This window comes from Crocodylus siamensis, chromosome 3 (genome assembly GCF_052110815.1).
Source record: "Crocodylus siamensis isolate JL-2025a chromosome 3, ASM5211081v1, whole genome shotgun sequence".
Classification (NCBI taxonomy): domain Eukaryota; kingdom Metazoa; phylum Chordata; order Crocodylia; family Crocodylidae; genus Crocodylus; species Crocodylus siamensis.
In genome coordinates, this window is record NC_143397.1 from 49,274,777 (window position 1) to 49,296,554 (window position 21,778).

At 39.7% G+C, this 21,778-nt stretch overlaps 1 protein-coding gene across 2 annotated transcripts in view; it reads right to left on the reverse strand.

Moving 5' to 3' along the window:
* The window catches only part of ELL2 (elongation factor for RNA polymerase II 2), a 65,051-nt gene that overhangs the window by 26,435 nt on the left and 16,838 nt on the right, over positions 1-21,778 (reverse strand). For both annotated transcript variants that reach the window (XM_090038304.1, XM_090038303.1), the window contains exons 2-3: positions 20,602-20,649; positions 1,642-1,763 (exon numbers count right to left, since the gene is read on the reverse strand). In XM_090038304.1, the coding sequence (XP_089894430.1) occupies positions 1,642-1,763; positions 20,602-20,649 (170 nt within the window). The remainder of the gene's footprint in view (positions 1-1,641; positions 1,764-20,601; positions 20,650-21,778) is intronic.

The following is a 21,778-nucleotide window of genomic DNA, read 5'->3' on the forward strand; positions in this document are numbered from 1 at the left end:
CAGTAAGTTGGGACTCAGCATGTACTGAAGGTTATCTGTACATTAGCAGTCCTGAGCATTCTTACCAATTAACTTTTACAGCAGATTAAGGCACAATCAATCTGTGCTCTAAGTGGATACTTAATTTAAAACAGTAAGTGGTTTTAATTCAATTGAGCTTGCTTTCAAAAGCAAAGTAAGTTTAGTCAAATTAAAGCCACTTTAGTGCTGAATAAGAATGTCTTCACATAGAACCGATGTGGTTTAACAGGTCCACAGGAAAGTGGGGGGAGAAGGGAGAGGACAGCTCACACCTCTAGTCAGTTAGGATACCTTCTTGTGTCTTGGACAACCTTAAGTGCCTAACTATGTCTATAGGGGGAGTTATTAAAACAGCTAACTAACACTGAGGATCTCCATCGCTGGATAGCTTTAAGATCAGGTTATCGTCATAATAAATTAGCTGGAAGCCAGTGTTTCAGAATAACCTATAATACCTAAAAAGCCAAGTTCCAAGGCTCATTAACAAGAAAGTTGTGCGCCAATATGGTATTAGCTAGTTTGTGTGGGTAAAAATGCACACACTCTCATTACAAATCCAACTTAACCATGTCATGGCATTGCTATTTTGCACTGGGGCTCTTGAACAGGACAGTCATGCAACAGTAGACAAGATTTCTAACTTGTGTCGTTCTTTGAAAAGTCCTACGCATTATGGCCAGGCCAACCAAGATAGCATGCTGAGCTCTCAGTGCAGACAGCAGTGACAATCTTCGCCTGATCTGGCTACAGAAAGCAGTCTATAGCTGTGATTAAACACAAGTGCCCGGCTGCAGACAGCTTAAAAAGTGGCCAATTGGGTGAAAAACTGACCCCACACTGCATGAGGGGTCACATGAAGACATTTCAAAACAGTGTCTTCTGTAACTTCTGTTTGCCAGCCTGTCGTTTTCAGACTGGGGGGGGGGAAGGAAGTGGAGGGAGTTCAATCTGGAGGTTTTTCAGCCCCCATTGGAGGGTGGGGCAGGTGAGTTGGGCCTCCCCCTCAAGAGGTGGGGTGACTGCAGTACACCTACCCCACCCTCCAGTGATGGCTGCTGAACCCCTTGAATGAGCTCCCGCTGCTCCCTTTCCCCCTCCCATTCTGAAAACTTTGCAGCCTGGCAGGCAGGGGAGTCATTGCTAGGGGAAACCAGCTGCAGGCTGGCAGTCAATAGCTAGATTCCCTTCCCCCTGGAACAAACACTGAACTTGTTTGCTCTGGGGGATCCTTGCAACTCATAACACTTCCTGCAAAGCATTGCGAGTTACAACAGGGAGCTGCTCTTCTGTCTGCACCCTCTATGACCAAGTTCTACCTCACTCTAACATGGATCTGATCCTAGCCTGAATAGTAATGAAGCCCAAGCCCTAGCTAATTTTTAATATAGCACTAATGAGGCATGAAAGTGGCAAACTGCTTAAAGGTTAATTTTTGGAAACAAAATGAAAAAGTTATAGGTAAATTTGGGTTATTATGCATTTGAAGAACCCATGATATTCTAAAGCTTGCATTTTTACTGTAGTTTGAAAGGAACAGTGTACTTGTTTTATTAAGTTTACGTTCTAGACCACACAAGCTCCCCAGCACTTTTTTTCTGCACAAATTTAAAAATTGCTTACCTTGTGACCGTTTGCTGGACACAGTCAAAGCTTCCCTGAGGATTATCTTTGCCAACGTTTGACAAGTAGAAGTTAAAGTTATGCACTTCATTTGGGAGATCAGCTTTGGGAATTTTGACAAGCTAAAAAAAATAAATATATAACTATATAAACAAACAAACTATGCTACATTTCCAGTAAACACCCCAAATTTGGCAAAAAACGTTAAGCAGCAGAGTAACCCAGTTAACTTTGGTCAGCCTAATAATATGCTGCAAGTTACACACATTCCAAAATGCCCTATTGCAGGGGTGTCAAAGCTACGCCTGTGGGCTGGACCCAGCTTCCTGTGCGTCCTGGAGTTGACCCATGGGAAGCATGCAGGGTGCCATTTGGATGGCCCTCCCATACGTTGCACATAGTGCCTGTTCCAGCCATTCCATGACCATGCTGCATGCAGTGCCTGCTCAAGCACCCGTCAGCTCCATGACATATCCAGCAGTCTGGCCCCAGAGCAGCCACCATATGCAGCATGGCCCCGAAGCAGTGGCTACATGCAGCATGGCTTGCGAGCAGCTGCAGCAGGACTGTATTGCACACCCTGTCCACTCAGGCCGCTCCAGGACATGTGCAGGGTCCAGCATGTGGGGCGGATCTGTGGGTCTGACTGGCTTTTGACACCCCTGCCTTACTGAATAAGGTCAAAGAACCTGATATTGATTAACCTCAGAATAAAACACATGCAGAACCTGCAGTACTACTCTCTCCTGAGTGAATTCCTATCTTACTGAAAATGTACATAGAACTAGGTTTCAAAAAAGAGTGAGAATAAGGCAGACAGAAAGATAGGGAGAGGAGAATGTAGTGCTATAAATTGACTGTAATACTCTAAATCAAAACACATTAACTCTTCTAGGCATTAAAAGCCTCTCAAACAAATACTTTTATCTAACATAGATCAGGTGACTTGCGCGGTTACTGGTACATCACTTCTGATAGAACTTAAATGTGATAAAACTTGCTCTCCTTGTTCAAACACACTCGACTAGTGTTTTGTGCACAGAACAGAACGTACTGTATTCTACTGGAGATTAGAAAGTATCAATTACAAGTGATCAATAGAATAGCACAGTTATGCGATACATGCTCCAACGTGCTGCTCTACAACAGTAACACCATGGCACAGCACTAAAAAAACCCAGCGAGTTCTATATTCTGAAGCTAAACCTATTTTGCTGTTGGATTCCACTATAATATTGATAGATGAGGGGAGGAGGAGCAACCTTTTTGACAGGCATACCACAAATTATGCCTTACACCCTCCCTGAGTGCCACTGATAGTCTTTTCCTGCCTGATCTGCTGTTCTGCTTTCAGCTCCCTGAAATATTTGCTGTTGTGGTGCCTGCCCCCTCACAGATCTGCTGTGTGCTATACACACAGGCTAACTCTGCCATAAACATGTCAGCCACCCCTGCTTTAGACTTTGCCCATCCGAAGGTCCAAGAACCGAGCCAGACTCCTAATTCAAGGTTTTGTATCTGCTGAAGAAAAACTGCTACGTGAAGAGTAATGGAAAAAATACTTTAAAAAAAGTGCTCCTCTGTGGAATCCTCATTGGATTGATCCATTTCATCTTGCTTATAGAAACTGGTCAACAGAGTAAAACACATGCAGCTGTTTCAGTGCCTATGGTGGGTAGGTGGGTGAGGGACTATACTGATCATTGCACAGCACAGGTGGGTAGGGGGAGGGGGCTGGGGAAGAGGGGGAGAGAGGGGAGTCTTGCCTGCCTGGGCTCTCTTCTCTTGAGCAGCAGCTGCTACTTTAACCGTATGGGCTGGGCTGCTGCTGTTCGCCCCCTGCCTGTCCCACCCCAGGGTTGACTCTCTCACGGCAAAGAGTCCCAGGGGGAAGAGACATCATTCCAGCCTACTCCTTCCACCAGGAAGGGCTGTATGTGCCATGGAGAGACAGCTGGGGTGGGGAGAGGCCTACCTTGGTGCTTGCTCTAAGTCAGTATCCTGGGGCTGGTGTTCCCTTTTGCCCTGGCCTAGTTACGTTACTGCTGATCAACCCTTATGACTATGGTATTTATACAAATGCCATAAGAAGCATTCTTCTCCCTTAAAACATACAGGAAAAAAAGTAATTACCATTCATGTTTTTATTGCTAGTGTTGGTCTCAAGTTGCTGATGAGATCTGTTCATGACTGGGCATGCAAGGTGAGACTATATATGCACACCACTCAGCCAATTCAACTCAGAAAAAGCATCCTTGTCATACTGAATGAAATCTGCACATTGAGTAGAAATTATCAAGCAGGTGGTTCATTTAGCAGATACAAAACCCTGACTTATGTATCCGACTCAATTTACCATTATGTTTCACAGTTCTTAGAAAAAGAAAATAGACAAATTATGGAGTCCTTACTGAACCTACAGAAAATTAATCCTAAGAATCTACAAAACTAGAGAAACACAATTTAAAATGTTATTTTTCTGAACATTTTCAGTCTAATGCTTTTATAATACATTTTACTATAATTGAAATAATTGTATTTTCCTTCAGTTTACTATATGCATTTGATGCTGTATGGATTTGAACCACAGGTAGTCAGTTTCTCCAGTCTGTATTTCTGTGTTTTTTTGTTTTTTTTTTAAGAAATGGACTTAACATATATGATCTGGCAGAGAATTTAGAAGAAAATACAGTTCCTCAAAATACTCATTTAGCAATAAACACATTGAAAGTATTAGTTTTTCAAGTTATGTTCATTATGTGACAACTTTGAAGTTGCGTGTACTTTTGATCAATTTTTAAAAAGTGCTTTTCCAACCAGATATTTTTCTCAAAAAGCCAGAAGCAGTACACTCAGTAAGACATTTTTAGGTATAGTTTTAGATAGAAGTAACAGGAATCTATCCCCAAAACCAATTAAAGTAGATGGCTGCAGACATGCATGATGTTGCATGTGCTAGTGTATGTATACTTTTCAGTATATTAGTCAACAGGCTTAAAAAGAATGCATGGGTCAGGCACTAAATTACTTAGTAGAAATATCTACAAAAAAAAATAACATTCCAAAATAGAATTAACGTGAATAGCACAGACAAATATCAGAATGGGTTTCCTTTCATTACAAATTACATCTTATCCACATTAAAAGTTCCAGTTCACTGTTCTTAAAGCTTTCCTGAGATTGCCACCAGGATGGAGGTGACGTTTTCAGAATAGCAGATGTGAGTGCCACATGCATACTGCTCATACTTCAGGCCTTGCTATCTTAGCAGCTCTCCCAAAGGCTTCATTTAGATATTGAAAAAGAGGAGCTTTGTGGGATCCATATATGGAGAGCTGGGAGACAAACAAACTGCCGATGCTAACCCTCTGGGAGCAAACCCAAAGGGGAAAATTTAATCAATCTTTTGAGTCTTCTACTGGCACTGTCTGTTCTATATTCTACATTTTGGTGGTCTATGCCATCAAATTCTCAAGGAGCTTATCAGAATTAGTGAAGCTATTAATTAAATCTTTCAGTGGACAGAGAATATTGCATTATCACTTTCATTTCAGTCCTAAATCAAGGCCTGAAGACAGATGGATAGAAATCCCTACCTATGTTTAAAAACTTTAAAAAAATCCCTATTTAAAAACTGAAACAGAATTACCATCTATGAAGACTAAGATTACTATAATTAGTAAAATAATTTAAAATTAAGTTATTCTTACAGCACAGAGTTGCTGCTGAAGTTTTAAAATTGGCTCACCACTGATCTAAGGGAAATAACTACTGAAACACCAACCTGTTTTACAACCTGCTAATTCAGCAGTTGCAGAGATAGCATCCACTTAACTTCACCCTTGTCAACTAAATCTCTGCTTTGTTCAAGCGAACTGATTAAGAGTTAAAGCAATGAGAAAGAAGGGAATAGCAAACAAGCCATCTACAAATACAAACAAGATGTCAGTCTATCTATTTCTGACAAGTTGAAGGATGTGGTGACCAAAAACGATAAGTTCAATTTGTCAACTGCCCATAACACTTCAATGAGTCAGTTTTTAAAGCACTTTATAACAACTCTTTCAAATGAGCTATATCAGCAATTTTCAACTAGGGTGCTACCAGATCTTTTGAAGGGTGCCCTGAAACGTCAGGAGAAAAGTGAAGTTTTGGAGGAAAGGAGATAAACTAAGCAGATACGTGTAGGCTCAGGAGTGTCCCTGCCTGGAGGATTCCCCATCCCATTGCTAGAGGCCTCTGCAAGGAGGTATGCACTGTTATCTATAGATTAGTTTTTGAAATTGGATGCCACTGATTTCACAAAGGTTATGAGAGGGTGTCTTAAGTCCATAAACGTTGAGAACTATTAGGCTAGATACAAGTAGAACAATTTTAAAATGGTGTTTTTATACATTAATTCAGTTCCAATTTCCACCTCAACACAGTTTGAGAATTCATTAGTAAAAACAATAAATCCTCTAGTAAAGAAACACATCATTCACCATTTTCTAACAAACGTCTAAATTAAAAACCTGAATAAATATACTAAATTAAGAACCTGAAAAAGTATACTAGTACTCTCACTGTTTTTATTGCTAAATGAGTATTTTGAGGAACTGTATTTTCTTCTAAATTCTCTGCCAGATCATATATGTTAAGTCCATTTCTTAAAAGAAAACAAACCACAGAAATAAGCTATGCAACTGCTTAAATAAATGTGCATACATATGGAGCAAAAGAACTCAGCAAATCTAGTTAGCAAAAGACCACACATAAGTATAAAGGCTATATTTAGTTGCAAGCCAATAAGACCAACCCCTTTAGGAAAATAACTAGAAGTACAACTGTAAAACATGATTATCCTCATAATTTAAAGGGCTTCGATTTAAAATCCATCCATCCTGAACCAGTCTAGGAGGGCTCCTAAATGTTGGCAGCAAAAATTGAGAAACTATTTTCAGCTAGTCTTGAAATGGAAAGCTGGAAACTGGGTAGTAGTTTGAGAGGCTGCTGGCACCAACAGAGGGCTTATTTAGCACTGCACAGCCCTGATGCATACTTCAGGGTAGTGAATGGAATTCCTTTTTCAGGAGAGGTATTTATTTATTAAATTTATATAGATGGCTTTGTTAGACTTGGTCTAACATGTTCCCTAGTCCCTAAACATGTTCCCTAGTCACCTTTGACAGGAAGGACAAAGATCAGTTGTGTGGAGCTGTCTTGAGTGCTGCTAGCTCTTGTGGGTTCGGGCAATTGGTTTGTATTTCTGGAAAGGGGGTGGGAAAGGGAACTGTGTATTCTTTGGCCCCTGTTTGGTTTCTCAGTTCTGGGGATTTATGGAGCGGTCACAGATTATGAGGAGTTTTTCCCCAATGAAATACTATGTACTACAATACTCAAGTGCCTGGAGTAAGTCATGTAGCAAAGCTCTTGGGATGGGGGCGGGGGTGGGGGAGTGGGTATATGGGGGGCGGGGCTTTGTTCTTACAGATGATGAGAAGCAATTACTTTGTACTTTGGAGGAAGTTTGGGTCCAAATCTGTGTCAAGTCTGCATTTTACTCTAGTCCTGCTTAAAGCTTTTCACTTATTGCTTCTGTCATAAATAGCTAAAAATAAGTAGGGGTGCACTGATAAAGACTTTTTTGGCTGATAGTGATGGCTGATTATTAACTAGCCATATCAGCCAATACTGATCCAACTGCCAATATGCAACTAGGGAGCTTGGAGAGCTGCAACGGACCATCAAGCTGGGGGCACGGGAGAAAGGATGTGGGGAGGGAAGGAGTGTGGGGGGAGCAGAACAAGGCCTGCACAGTACAGAAAGGAATAGGGCTGGGGAAGGAGCTCCCCAGCCAGGGTGGGGTGGAGCCACGGATGGCTCATTTGGGGTCGCAGAGGGGTGGGGAAGGGAGGCAGCTCCTTGCTGCTGCATGCACCCCAGGGGAGGCACTCCTGGATCTGTGTGGGGGGCAAAGGCAGGCTGCCTGCTGCTTCCTTCACCCAACTTACTGGCCAGACACTGCTCTCCAAGCCGCCAGGCTGCGTTCCTGGCTGCATGCATACACACAGCATTTATCGGTCACATTATCAGCTACGCCAGTCAAAAAATGCAGATTGCTGATAACATCAGTTTTTCTTTTATTGGTGCTGATCCGATACGGACCGACAATACACATCATTGCACTTCTAAAAATAAGTAAAACCAGTGTACGAGGAAGATGCACTTTGGTGCCAAGTGATCTACTGCAGGTCTCAACACATGTCTGTATTTAACTAAAACTAGTTATTCTAGTCATTCTTCTAAGAGAATATTCTGTATACCATTTTGGCTATCACAGTATACAGTTTTCCATGGCCACGCATCAGCCTGCCAATCCCCTGGCCCTGCTCGTGTCCCTTCTCCCCTCCCCTGCAGCCCCTGCTCCCCCAGCGGTGGTCCCCAGCTGTACCAGAGGTGTGTGCGGTGGCCAGGAACTGCTCTATCCACAGTGGCAGGGAACAGAAGGCCTGCTCGCCACTGTTTCCTGCTTCCCTCCCCCATGACCCGGCATGGCAGGGAGCAGAGAAGCCACACGGGGATCTCCTTGCCCGCTGCTGCTCACCCCACACTGCCCAGGCGATGTACCTCCTATGCCTGCCGCTGGTTTAAGGGGCATAGCCCTATGCCGCTGCCCTCAAGTGCAGTCCCATGTGCAGGAGGTGTATTGCCAGGGCAATGCGGAGAGAACAGTGGCGGGCGAGGAGCCCCATGCGGCTTCTCTGCTCCCCGCCGCACCTGGTTGTGGGGGAGGAAAGCAAGGCAGCAGGGAACAGCAGGCCCACTTGCTACTTATGCCCAGTTGACCACCCTGTGTATTAAAGGCAAGTAAAAATATTTTATACACTATACTGTACAATATTCAAGTCCCTAACCCCATTTTTCCTGTGGTTGGCGAGGGAAAGCCTCAAAATGTTACACAGGTAGTTTCTATGGGGGAGGAGGTAACAACCAGCAAAAATGTTAAGGAAGACTTGTTTGCTTCAGTTCTTCCAAATACATAGCTACTTGGCAAGCAGAGGAAAAGCCTCTTTTAAAAACCAATAAAAGGTTTCCCTTCAGCAATGTTTCCACTGCTGCACTAGAACAAAGACCTATATACCTTTGCTACTCCATGTGCCTAATACAGTTACTGGAAAGAAGGCTCAGTGCAAGTTTGTAAAGTCCAAGTATCTTTTGTATTTCTCTCAGTTCTGCCTGACAGTTGGGATAATTTAAGAATAAGATCCTGAACACTTCCATGCCTACTTTTAGACAGCAACACGGCAAGAGTGTTTGAGCACAGAAATCAGACACTTCTAACAGCTTTACCTACCCTTCAAATTCCATCCAAATGGGCAAGTGTATAGGGGTCTATCACAACTGAACAGAAAGAATTAAGAAGGGATTAAAGTTATCCCATTTTTTCCAATAAAAAGGATAAAATTATACAAGCAACAATTTGAAAATGACAACCCTGTTCTTAGCTTCCTTACCATGGAACATTCAAAATTTATTTATTTTAATTTGGCCCCAGAAAGATTTAGGAGACTTCAGTTACCTGGCAGCTACATGAAGCAGTATAACGGAAGAGGTATCACTACTACTTACATTTTATGAATGAACAGAAAGTTACTGCTTCAAAGAACTTTCAACTCAATTTAGAAAGAAGGGACAAAAATGAACAACATGTAAGGAGGGTGAAAACTGGCAGGACAAAGGTTATAAAAGTATCAAACAGATTGGGTGCATATCCCCTGCATACACTCCCCTTATAGAAACACTAGAAAAACAATTAGGTTGTTACAAACACCACTGGCACAGTTGGGTACTAGTAGGTCTGGATGCTTACGTAAACTGGCACACAGTTGTACTATAGGTGGAAAATTTGTGCGGGCACAAGAATTTGCTATCATTTGGTGAGATATAAAGTAGCATGAACAGTAACAAAAAGTGACTGTACAAAGACAGCTAGACAATGACATCTCTCTTAAAGAGCAAGCTGTATCTGCAACTTAGGACCCTGTAATACTATTACTTGTAACTACTGAGCCTGTGGAGTTTAAAGTAAGGATCTTGTCCATAATCCTAAAATATTTTAGATGTCTTATTTTGGGTTTAAATCAATTATCACCTGTTGGCTTATTAGACATTTGAGAAAACACCTATGACTTTTAAATGCCCTCCTCCTAGTCTTGAAAACTCTTGAATTCTAACTGTGCTGTAAGTCTAAACAGGAAGAGTAAGGAGTTGGTCAGTCACAGGAATTTAGTGCCAATTGGTTTAATTCCTGTTTATACAAAATCTGATAGTAGAGAGTGAAGAATTCCAGAGAAATGAATAGACATTCCAGTAGTTGCTACTGCAACCTTCTGGAAACTCAGGTCTACAAAAATAAAAGAGCATTTATGTAAAAACCAAAAAGATGTATCATAGTATTATAGTTCAGAAGTGAGAACCCAGGCGCTTATGAAAGGTCTCTAAATACTTAAAAATACAGAAAGATCCTTAGGAAGGTGCTGATCCTCAGTTCCACATTCACTTTTAAACATTCTATTGGCTGGTGCCTATATTTTTAGGCAGTATGCCAAGCTCGTTTTTACATGCACTCCCAGGAGGGTATCATCTTTTATTCTTATTCCCCACCCCCAGCAAATGCCATCACATTTAGGATGCTGCATTTATTTTTACAACTTTGATGTCTGCTCCTCTTTGGTCCCCACAGGTACAATTTTATTTCACTTTATTCTCTTGATGCAAATAGTAGCTTGCCTTTCTGACTTCATCTTTAACACCTATTTCAGTCACTATAGCAGACTATTCTTTGCCTGTTATTCCAATAGTTTCACAACAGGAGTCCCTCAACTGACTTCTCTTAATTCTTGAGCTGAAATTAGTCCACATATACAGAGCAAACTGATCCACAGTCATATCCTTCACTCTCCCCATCCCTATACACTGCGCTTTGCCAACTGCACAACAGTTTAGGTCTTCACATGGATTCCACACTTTTATTACATTATACTGTACTTCCATAAGGAATGGTTTACTGCCAATAAACCAAACAGACTTATCAGCTTTCAGGAAGCTCCCTTTTAAACTCAATGGTTGCATATAGGCTAGGATTTAACGCATTGCATTAGGAAATGTGCTAACATGTGCTAGCCCATGTAAGTCTAGAGCAGTGGATTCTAACACAGACAGGCTGAACTGATACAGCATGGGCGCTGAACAATTAGACTGCTAATGTGAACTCAAGTCTGTGATATGTATTCCATGCCAGCTGATCTGTCGGGCATTTTTATGCCCTTGTTTTGTAATGTAATGAAATTAATTTTTTGTAAAAGATGGTAAATGTTGCATTATTTAGATCTGCACAAAACAACTTTCCTGCCCCCAAATTCATATTTCTCATGGTTTTACAGTGATAAATTAAATAAATGGTCCTGAGAGGTTCACTACACAGAAGTCAAGGACGACTTTCCAGACAATCAGAATGGAAGTGCAATGTTTCAATTCTAGATAAGCTTCTGGACATTTCTAATATTTGTTTTTCCTATTTAATGTACCCTTTCAACAGAAGGTTAAATAGCCATAATTTGAGAACAGCACCACTTAACTATTTGGGGCTATTAGGTAGCAGCACTGCAAAACATAATTGTTAGTATTTTTAAGTCATCCTTTGGAGAAGCTACTGTATACTGGCCTTGAGATTTTTGTGAACATGCATCCATGTGGTTATTTGCTATACAGCAAAAACCCTTTTAAAAGAAATTAATATGCCCCTTTTTCTTTCATTCCTAAATTAAGTTTCCAAAATATCAAGCACTATCTCCATATATCAGGAACAAGAGATAGGATCTGTTCCCATGCATCTCCACAGTTGCCTTGTCACCCTGGCTCCCTTTTAAGAGACCATAAAAGTTATAAACAGTAGCCTAGACACAGAAAAATTCCTGAAGAGTTAATGTCTGTTTTGGTTGGAAGGCACATTAAGATACAAGGCTGTAGGTATGTTTGTGTTTAAGAAGAACTTAGTTTAAGTGTTCTAGAAAAGTTTATACAGCCTTAAAATTACATTAAAACTGGTTCGAATACTTTTGAAAGTAAAAAAAAATTGGCAACCTTTTCACATATTTTTGAAGTTTCACATTTATTACAATCTGAGACACGAAGATAAGTGGAAAAACCCCCTAATTTTAACACTAAGTGGGGTTGGGTAGCCTCATCCTGACTCAGTCAAGGGTAAAAACCCACATGAAGCTATTAAGCCTCAAGGTCAAGGCCATTTCCACTTATGCGTTACTCTCGTTGCTTAAGTGTATTTGTATCTGGTGCTCTCAGCCTGCTGTCTCTGTTTATACCCCTTCCTATTGCTTGTAACAGCCTCCTATACTTATCTGCTAAGAAGAGTCCTCCCTCCCCTTTCCCACCCATCTCCAATTCCCACCCCCCCCCCAGTCATTCATCATTCTTCTTATCAACAATCTTTTTAAAGCTCTGCTTATCTGTGTCTTGAATATTATTAATTTCTGGGGACTTTACAAGCCCACTTTATGATACATTCCCTCTACTACTAAAACTTCTTTCTGTAAACCCCTATCTCATCCCCAAATGGTGTTGCACTTTTCTGTGTTCCAGAACAGACTGTTACTGGTTATCAAAGTGAGGTTTACACCATATATTACTCAAGACTGCTTTGATACTTCAAATGACAGGTATCCATTGCAGCCGAATTCCGAGTTAAATGAGCTCTTACATTTCTGCCTAAACACTGAATTTTACCACCAACTCTCTTGGGCCAGTCCACACTTGTAAACTAGAACTGTATTTGTGAAATGGCATGTAAATAAGTACATGTGCAGGAAATTTATTTGAAAAGAGTGGTACCGTCCTCCTTGAGGCCAGTGTCACATGCATACCTTACCTGTCATGAAAACTCCCAGAAATAACTAGTGAAAGGTCCTGGCACAGAGTTAAGTTTCTGGCCTACATCAGCCCTAGCTGGGTTGCTCTGCCTTTGTACATTCAAATGCTTACTTTTTCCTACTGCCTCAAAGTAATTTTGTAGCTTAATTAATTCTAGAAGTTTCTTATGGAGTTCAAACGCCCACCTGGGCAACTTGAGTATTTTTCTGGGATTCAAGCACGCTTTCTTCAGACTGCATTTCTTTATCATCATCTGTTTTATATTTATTTCCACTACTACTAACTAAATATTTTGTCTTGGTAAACTCTAGTTTCCCCTTGAGCATCATAAACTCATCCTTTTCCTCTCTTTTCGCCACTTCACAGGACGGGCAATGGAACTGCCCAGTTTTCTAGAAGAAAGAGATACAACTATTCTTTCAACTATTTCAACCTCAGTCCTGGTCAAGAGGGCCTCTGATTACATGTTGCTGTCTTGCCAGTACATTTTATAGAGCAACACATTTTGGTTTATTGCCTCTTTCCTATTTATATTTTACAAGATTACATGGGTCTGTATGCCACTAGCAGATCAGAAGAAAGCGGAGATTCTTCCCAAAGAGCTCATTAAGCCATGCTAGTATCGGTTCCAACCGTGTTAAACTTTGTTTTGCAAAGCAGCTCTGTGGGTTCTGCTGTTCTTCTGCTTCCTTTGAAAACAATTTAAAGTATGAACTTCAAAATAGCAGACATTCCTTCTTAGAGGGCTTTAATCAGGTTGTGTCCACTGTGACCCAGCTGTTTGAAACATCTAACCTCCCAAACATATTGTAGAAATCTCTTTCAAAAAAGCAGACCTGTGGCAAGTCTCTTTTTACACTTATGCATGCCTTCAACTGCTCTCCCCGCTGGCAGAAAACACAGACTGTTCCACTAAACACTTACCTTGGAGCAACTATGCAGCTATCTCCAAGAACCATGTAGAAAGATTATAACGACTTAAAGATTTAATTAAAACTATTTGCCTAGTCCACCCTTCAGAAAATGCCAGCTCTTAGTTTTCACTGCTTTTTCACTACAGAAAAACAATAGAGCAATTGTTATGTTGCAAAGAACTCAGAAACACCACATCAGGTCAGTACATTTCTTTAACACCATGGATTCCTATGTGAAATCTCTGGGTACCTGTAGACGTGCAGGATGTCTGCCCTGACACGCTGTAATTACAATGCACTGGAGCAGACTCAAGTCTGCTGAAGTGTGCTGATTAGCACGCTCCAGCAGTCTTGATGTCTCATATATTCAGTGTCCCCACATTTCAAAATGGCAGCAGGGGCACTTTAAGTAAAGCTCGTTGAACGAGCTTTAGTTAAAGCATGCTGCCACCATTTTGAAGTGCAGGATGCTGAATACACATGATGCTGTGGGCACTTTAACTAGAGAGGCTCCTGAGAGCTGCTCCAATTAAAGCACCCCCTCCCCCTTCCCACAGAGCATAGATCAAGATGCTCTGTGAATCAGGTTTGCACACCTAACAGTACTACCATTGTGTGACACCCCTGAAAAGATTTCAAGGCATTACAGGGTGCCATAGCACCTTGGTTGAGAATCACTGTCCTAGTCATTTTGATTACATATTGCCTTTATGGTCACGTACTAATATTTGTTTCTAGTAGTGGAAAATTTCCACCAATAGAAGTGATTCTGGGAGAGAAAACAATATTGATATTCAGTCTGCAACTGCCCCCTCTCCCTTGATCCTCACTTCTTCCTGAGACTGGGGTGTTCCCAGTCTGGGGAAAGTGTGGGCTGTTCCAGTCTTCCTGTTCACAGGGGGAATGGAGCTCTACAGTAAAGCCTCGCTGTCTGCTTCTCCCATGTTCTTCTGTGAGAAGAAGGCTGGGGGCTTTGCCCTCTTGCTCAGCTCCTGGTGCTCAGGCAAAGTCCCCTGCCTACTTCTCACTCTGAGGATTTCAGAGTGAAAAGCAGACGGTGAACAGCTGGCGACCTGCTCCTCCCATCCTCTTCTAGTCTACAGGATGGTTGTGAACAGCTCCCTATGTGACTTCTTTAGACCAAGGTAGAAAAACATGGGAGACCCTCCCTGCAGCTCCACTCCTCCTGGTCCCTGAGAGGAGATAAGATGTGGGAAATATGCAGATGTTCATTCTCTACAGAGAAACTCTCCTGGGAGAGATTTCTATTTGGTTGTAATAAGGTTATTTTTCCTCCCAGAACAGCCATTTTTGTTCTGGAAGAAAAGAAACTTGGAATATCTATACACGTGTGATTTCTACCAGGAGTTTGGCAGCAGAAACTGAACAGGACCCATAGAGCCATGGCAGCTGAGTGACCTTTTTAGGAGGACACACTTCTCAATAAGTGTCAGCTAAGATATAAGGACAAAGTGTAATTAAATATCCAGTAATGAGAGAGGAAAGAAGAGACTGGCCTAAATCCAACTAACTTCAAAATCATACTGTTATGAAAACTTTTACCATGTTACTAAGTTGGATAGAATCTTAGATTCAGTTTTTAAGAAGGCTGTTCATGAGAGCAAGGAATAAGAGAGAGAATCCTTTTAACATGCTAAAAAGGGAGCATTATGGTTACAGCTATTCTGACTGGGTAAAGTCAGTACTAAAGTACTCAGAAGTCTATATGATAAATACCATTATTAAAAGCACATCATATATATTAATCACAATCAACTAAGTTTGCTCTACATACATGACAAAGCTGTTTAAAGAGTTGTAATTGAAACTAAAGCGGGTGTTTCTGAACCTAGGGCTAAAGAAGGTCACCTTACCAAAAATGGTAATTATGATGTAGGAAGCATGTAAGCCAATTCAAGACTATCAGTTTATGACCTGTTTACAATCTTGATTCAGCTATGGAATCAAGGAAGTTATTGTCTGAACCAAACAGTTTCACATTTAAATTACTGATTTAACAGGCAGAACAAAAACACTTTAAGACTGGAAGCTGGAAACCAGCAGTCAGGTATTTGGCTTTCACTGCTGCTTTGGATAAAAATGTCATTTACCTTTCAATACAAGGCTCAAACTTTTATTAAAAGAAGAATATAAGCCAAATGCAATGGTCTTGGGGGGGAAAGGTCTGCCTCTTACAAACCAAATTACTCTGTAAATTAATGGATCTAACTATAAGAAAGGATACTTGTATTAATCTCCAGAAATACCAAATTAATTAGGAGAGATCAGGAAGAATGGTAGCTGATTTATTTGGATAAATGTAAATGAGTACTTAACTTTTCAAACCAGTATCTTCCATTTATAAGATCCTTTCAGGAAAGATACAGACATTACTGTTACTAACTCAATGCAGATGTTTGCCTGAAGCATAGCTGTGGTTAAACAGTAGCTAAAATGCACCTCGCTAAAGAAACTGTCTATAACAGAGATGGGACATTGTGTCTACTGTTCCTTCTGTCAATTATGGGTTCATATGTAGTTGCTCTTCTCTGGTAAAAAAAGTTATCTTAAATACTGTATGGCCATGATTATGTAAGAGAGTAAATAATTTAAAAACATTAACATTGTTTTTAATGAAACATTTTAAAATATTTACAGTAATATTAAGGGTACAGCCAATAATGAAAAGATCCCTGTTTTAGCCATCTTGCAATACAGTAATATACTGAGGAAGCCTGCCAATAATCAGGAGTACAGTACTCAATGCAGAACAATGGTGGCATCACTTCCAAGTATTTCAAATCAACAGTGGAAGTTAGACACAGGTGGGATTATGGATATTGGTTATTAAATATTACTCTGAGCCATCAACTTGTGCTTACACACAAGCTTACAAGAACACCACAGTCCAACTAGAGTTTTTCTCAACCTCTCCTCGCATTTCCTTTATTTTCATTTGTGCTTTGTAAATGTCTGTGCTAGAACATGCACTGCTAAATTATACCACCAGTGGTCTATTTAACAAAATATCCTGTCTTTCATGTTGGCTAGATATTTCAGAGGAAAAGAAAGGAAGTCCCACATCATGCAGTCTTGGAATAACCCTTGTCCTAGAGAAATTTTTTCCTCCCTTCAGCCTCACAAACTTTTACTAGTTAGGAACTGATTTATGCCCAAATACCCCAGTGTTTATCCGTTTACTATTATATAGATTAAAATTTCTCTTTTGAAATTCTGTAAACTTGTATCCCTATACACAATTTTTTTTCTTTCCTTACAAATCTTACTTAGCTCTCAGCCTCAGTATCTTGTACAAAAAGTATCTTCTGACTAATTATACTTAAAATTATTTCCTCTTGTTACAAGTTCGACATATTCACTATTATTGAATGTTCTGCTATATCTGCATTGAGAGGTTGCCATTCTACTTTTTCAAGTAACTGTGGCTTCTGAACACCTTCAAAACAGTCATAGTCTGCCTGAGCCACAAATTTGGTGGCATGGGGCTATGTATAGAGAGGCAAGAGCCTTAAGAAGTACATACCTGCAGCTTCTTATCTAAGGGAAAAAAGCTGCAAATAAAATTGCTGAGTTTTTTTTTTTTGGTTTTCTTGCATAGTTTTTCAGATTACTATCAAGTCCATATTACAGTATCTATAAAGTGTATTAAGTACTTACTACATTTTGCATTTATATATAGTGAATTAGTCTACATCCCTTTCACTGGCAAGTTATTGGTGTGACACCTAAGCTACTTTAGAAAACAGTTAACTTGTGACATATGTGGCCGTTTTTATAGGACACTACCCTTAGAAATGCTCAAGACAGTCATTGCTATGGCATCTGGGTGACTGTAGACATTTTATATTAAAAAAATATGTAAGATTTCCAGCTAGTGGGGCTAAATACAAAATAAAGACTCACTTCACCTGCCAGAATATGGATAAACCAATTACTAATTCATCTGGAATTAATTTCTAGAGTCTTATACACACTAGAAATAACTTTAAATAAGATTTTTCTTATGATATTAAATCTCTGTCCTTTGCATCACTTTACAGAAGCAAAGACCAACCACATTAACACAAAATGACTTAAAATCTTAAGAACAGCATAGTTAACAAAATAATTTCTGTCAACTAAAAATAGGAAGAGCACTAGCTGACAAACAGATGCTGAAAGACTTGAAATCCTTTTAGAGGCAGTGGGCATATTCCTGCTAGATGTCAAAACAGATGTCATCTGCCTTAGCATTTAGCTAGAAGGTACATATTATGTTCATCCTGCTTTTGGCTCTCATCCCAAAGAATCAACCTTTCCCTTCTTACATTCACTGCAGCTTTAGACCATCCTGAATCATTGATCTTTTTCCCCCAAATCCTTTATAATAGCTACAAAGTAGGGGAAGTCGACATGTCTGCTTTTAGCAAACAGGAGGCTGAAATATGAGCAAATTCTAAAAACGTTTCCTAATTTTTACCTTAAATGTACCAGTTTTGTCTTGTTTAACTGCAAATTTTGTAGTAGCTTGAACAGCACAGGAATTTTGCTGAAATGAGTACTTTTTTAAACTTCTGAAAAGCAATGGAATTCATGAAGCTATAGACTTCAATGCCAAATCATTGAAGAAGTCATGGGAATTTGCCACAGGATTTATTCCTCACGTGTCATAGTACATAGGGGTCCATCTGTAAAACAGGTGATGTTTTACAGTGTAATGTTGTGTAGTGTCTACATCTGCTAATCTGAGAGAACAGTGAGCAGATTTCTGTAATATTTTTTAAAAAGAACTTGTATTTTGTCACTAAATGCACACTAGTACCAGAATACCATGTATTCAAGACTGTCTGCATGTAACAACTTTAAGGAAAATAAAACTCGATTCATCAGATAAAGGAAACTTTCAAGTCATAAGTAGTAACAAAATACTCATTAAGAAATTACTGAGATCTGAAAAAGTCAACAAAAGGGTTTCTTCTTGAGACAAATTCAAGCTTTTTTGTCTCCCTACCCCTTTAAAATAAACACATTAGGCCACAGATGAGCTACATTCTTTAAACTGCTTTAGGTGTTAGCTTTGTCCACTACAGGTACCACTGCATTGGAAATAAAATCTAACCATTGAATTCATCCATTCTGCAGCTATACAATGCCTAGGCATGGTAAGAATGTTGATATGTAATACACACAAAATTTAAAGATTACAAACATATGCTGTAGAAGTATATTAGTTGGTCTTCAGAAGTATTCCAAGTACAAAGCAATCAAAGCTTCTGCTGACTTTAAAGGTGATTTGACAGAGATGAACAATGCAAATTCTCTTCTAAAAGGTAGTATAAGTGGTAACTTTTGGAAACTTTCTTCCCAAAAGATACATTTGAAATAATAAGCAGAAATTTTTTAAACACTCTGTAGTTTCAGCAGTAACACCAAAAATGCAAGCATCCTCTTGAACAATAGCAGCACAAATTATACTCATTCCAAAAAGAGGAGTTAACTGGGGGGGGGGAGGTGGAGGGGAAGAAACAAAATAAAATAGTTTATATAAAATGTTTTAAAATTTGCTCAAAACATACACTGCTCTTGTATGTGGAAAACAAGACCTTAGGGGTGTAACACTAGAAGTTTAGTGACATGACTCTTGGGAGTTTCAGTAACAGATTATAAAAGTACTGCTTTTTCTCTAGCATACTGTATGTCACAGGAGAAAGAGAAAGAGGGCACCAAAAATACTGTCCTGATCTTTTCAGTGAAGTAAAAACTTATCTGACAGACATTTATAAATTATACGTTTTAGAAAACTTTAGAAAGGCAAATTTTTAATACCTGAAGTGCCATGATAAATATATAGACTTGTATTGGTAGTAGTTTATCACTAATTTAGTAACAGACCTCCCCAACTAGTATTTCGCAGCAGTTAATGAGGAACAAGTCTCAGGGGTGCACAAAGACAAGTAAACAATAGTCACATAACTTCTGCAAAAACAGAAACAGAGGATTTAGGGTGTGGAACTTAGGGAGAAAAAAAAGTCAATTTTTATCAGAGTTTAAAAACTGCAAGCAGTGATCAGTGTAACTCTACTATGAATCCTACAATACACTGAGTTTTATTTTTAACAACATAATGATAAAAATGTTTGTCTCCCCATTGTACTCGTCCTTTTAAAAGCTGACCTGTTACATTATGATACAAGTTGGTTACTAATCCACATTTAGATGCATTTTCTGAGGCAAATGCCTCAGTAGGAGCATGGCTTATACTGGCAAGGAAGTTCTTTTGCCAGCAGACGGTAATGTTTCCTTGAAGAATACATTACACTGGCAAAAAGATTTTTTTTTTTGGTAAAAAAAAATGTCTACCTTAGGTTTTGCATTTAATCAGTATAGCTGTGTCAACTGAGGCATGTGATTTTTCAAAAGTCCTAGCTGTCATTTATGGTGGCAAAATGTATGCTTAGACGAAGCTTTAACTTCCTCCTTATAAAAGGAAGATACATATAATGCTAAACCTAAACTATTTCACTCATGAAGATTGCTTCTCCAACCTCCATTTAGTTTATGGATTCAAAGAAGAATCCTTTTGCAGGCTCCCTTCCAGACCCTGCTGGTGAGGGGCTGAGGTGAGAACATGCGAACGAACACTTTCATTCCCAAAAAGGATTTTTGAATCTTTGGGTGGACCAGTTATTTATGAACCCCATGGTCTAAAGTTCTAAAGGAAATTTATCTTCCTTTGATGTCTCAAGTAAACTGTATTTGTGATTTCTTCTGCACTCACTTAACTACTGGTAAAACGGATGGTTTACAATATAAGTTCAAATCCAAATATGAAGGAGAGAAGTGAAGAGGCATCACAAGCCAGGTACCTTGAGTTACTCAAAGAAAAGGGACTGAATCTAAGGTAATTGATTCTTTTTCACTAGAAACTATTACACTCATGGGTACACATTAGGCAGCAAAGCTGGGGACAGCTCAGATTACAGCATATATGATCATGAATGCTTCTAGAAAAGAAGCAAACTTAACGTTAAAATGTTAATATTTTTAATGTATTAAAATAAAACAAACCCTACACACTCATTTTTCCTGACAATTTAAAAAACACAAAAGTACTTACCCCTTGGAGCCCTTGAAACTGAATTGAAGGTCGGGAAGAAATAAGTTCCTATAAAATAAAATTAAAAACGCTGTGAAAAACTATTATCAAATGTATTATAAAAGACTACTGTACTATCAACCTGAAATGTATTTGTCATTACAGGATACCCTGAACAGACATTTGAGCTGTCTCGCTTTTACTAGCAATTATATGCTAAAAAACTATATAATATCAGTTTTCTGATTATATACACATTAAATGTAACCTTGAATTTCAATCCCGATATGCAAATAAAGTTTATTAATAAAAATGAAAACTTGAACCTCGTAATAAAGGCTCAGTACAAAGTACCTATAGTTCATACAGAGACAGACGTTATACTTCATAGACCTCAAACTTTAAATGAGCTGAAGTATTTATAGTAAAATATAACTAAACTTGTGCTTATTTCAATCCAAGTATAATAAATAAAAATAATAATAAATGACAAAAACACTATTAGCATAATTTCAAACTATGTAATTTGAAAGATTTAGGGTCCAATTTTAGTAATGTAATGAGTCCAGAGAGAAGAATACAAGCAGATTTTTGGAGGTATTAAGTCTCTGTTCCTCCCTATGAGATCAGGGTAACATGCAGAGCAAAGGTAACTGTACTGCATATCACAGTCAACAATTCAGTATTCAAGGGATAAAACTAATCAGAACAAGTGAACTACAGACAGAGCTGTCCCTAGGGGTGTGCGAGCATATCAGTCTGTGCGGGGCCAGGGGGTGGGGATGGCAACTGCCTGCAGAAGCCAGCGGCAGCATCAGCAGTTGGGGGGGAGGGGAAAGGAGTGGCAACTGCCCACAGAAGCTGATGGCGGCAGTGAGGGGGAGGGGTGGTGACTGCCCACAGAAGCTGGTGGTGGCAGTGATAGGAGGGGGTGGTGGCGGTGACCACCAGCAAAAGCCGGTGGTGGCGGCGGGGCCTGTATGGCACTGTCCATGGGGACCCTCAAAGCATGGGGCCGGGGCAGTTGGCCCCATTTGCCACCCCTCTCCAAGGACAGCCCTGACTACAGAATCTACCTGTTCTTGAACACAGAAGTATGATGAGAGGCAACGACTCAACATAAAAGGAAGAACAATCTTTCATCCTTTCATTAATTGATATATACTATTTACAACAAACTACTAGGAATACATTAGTT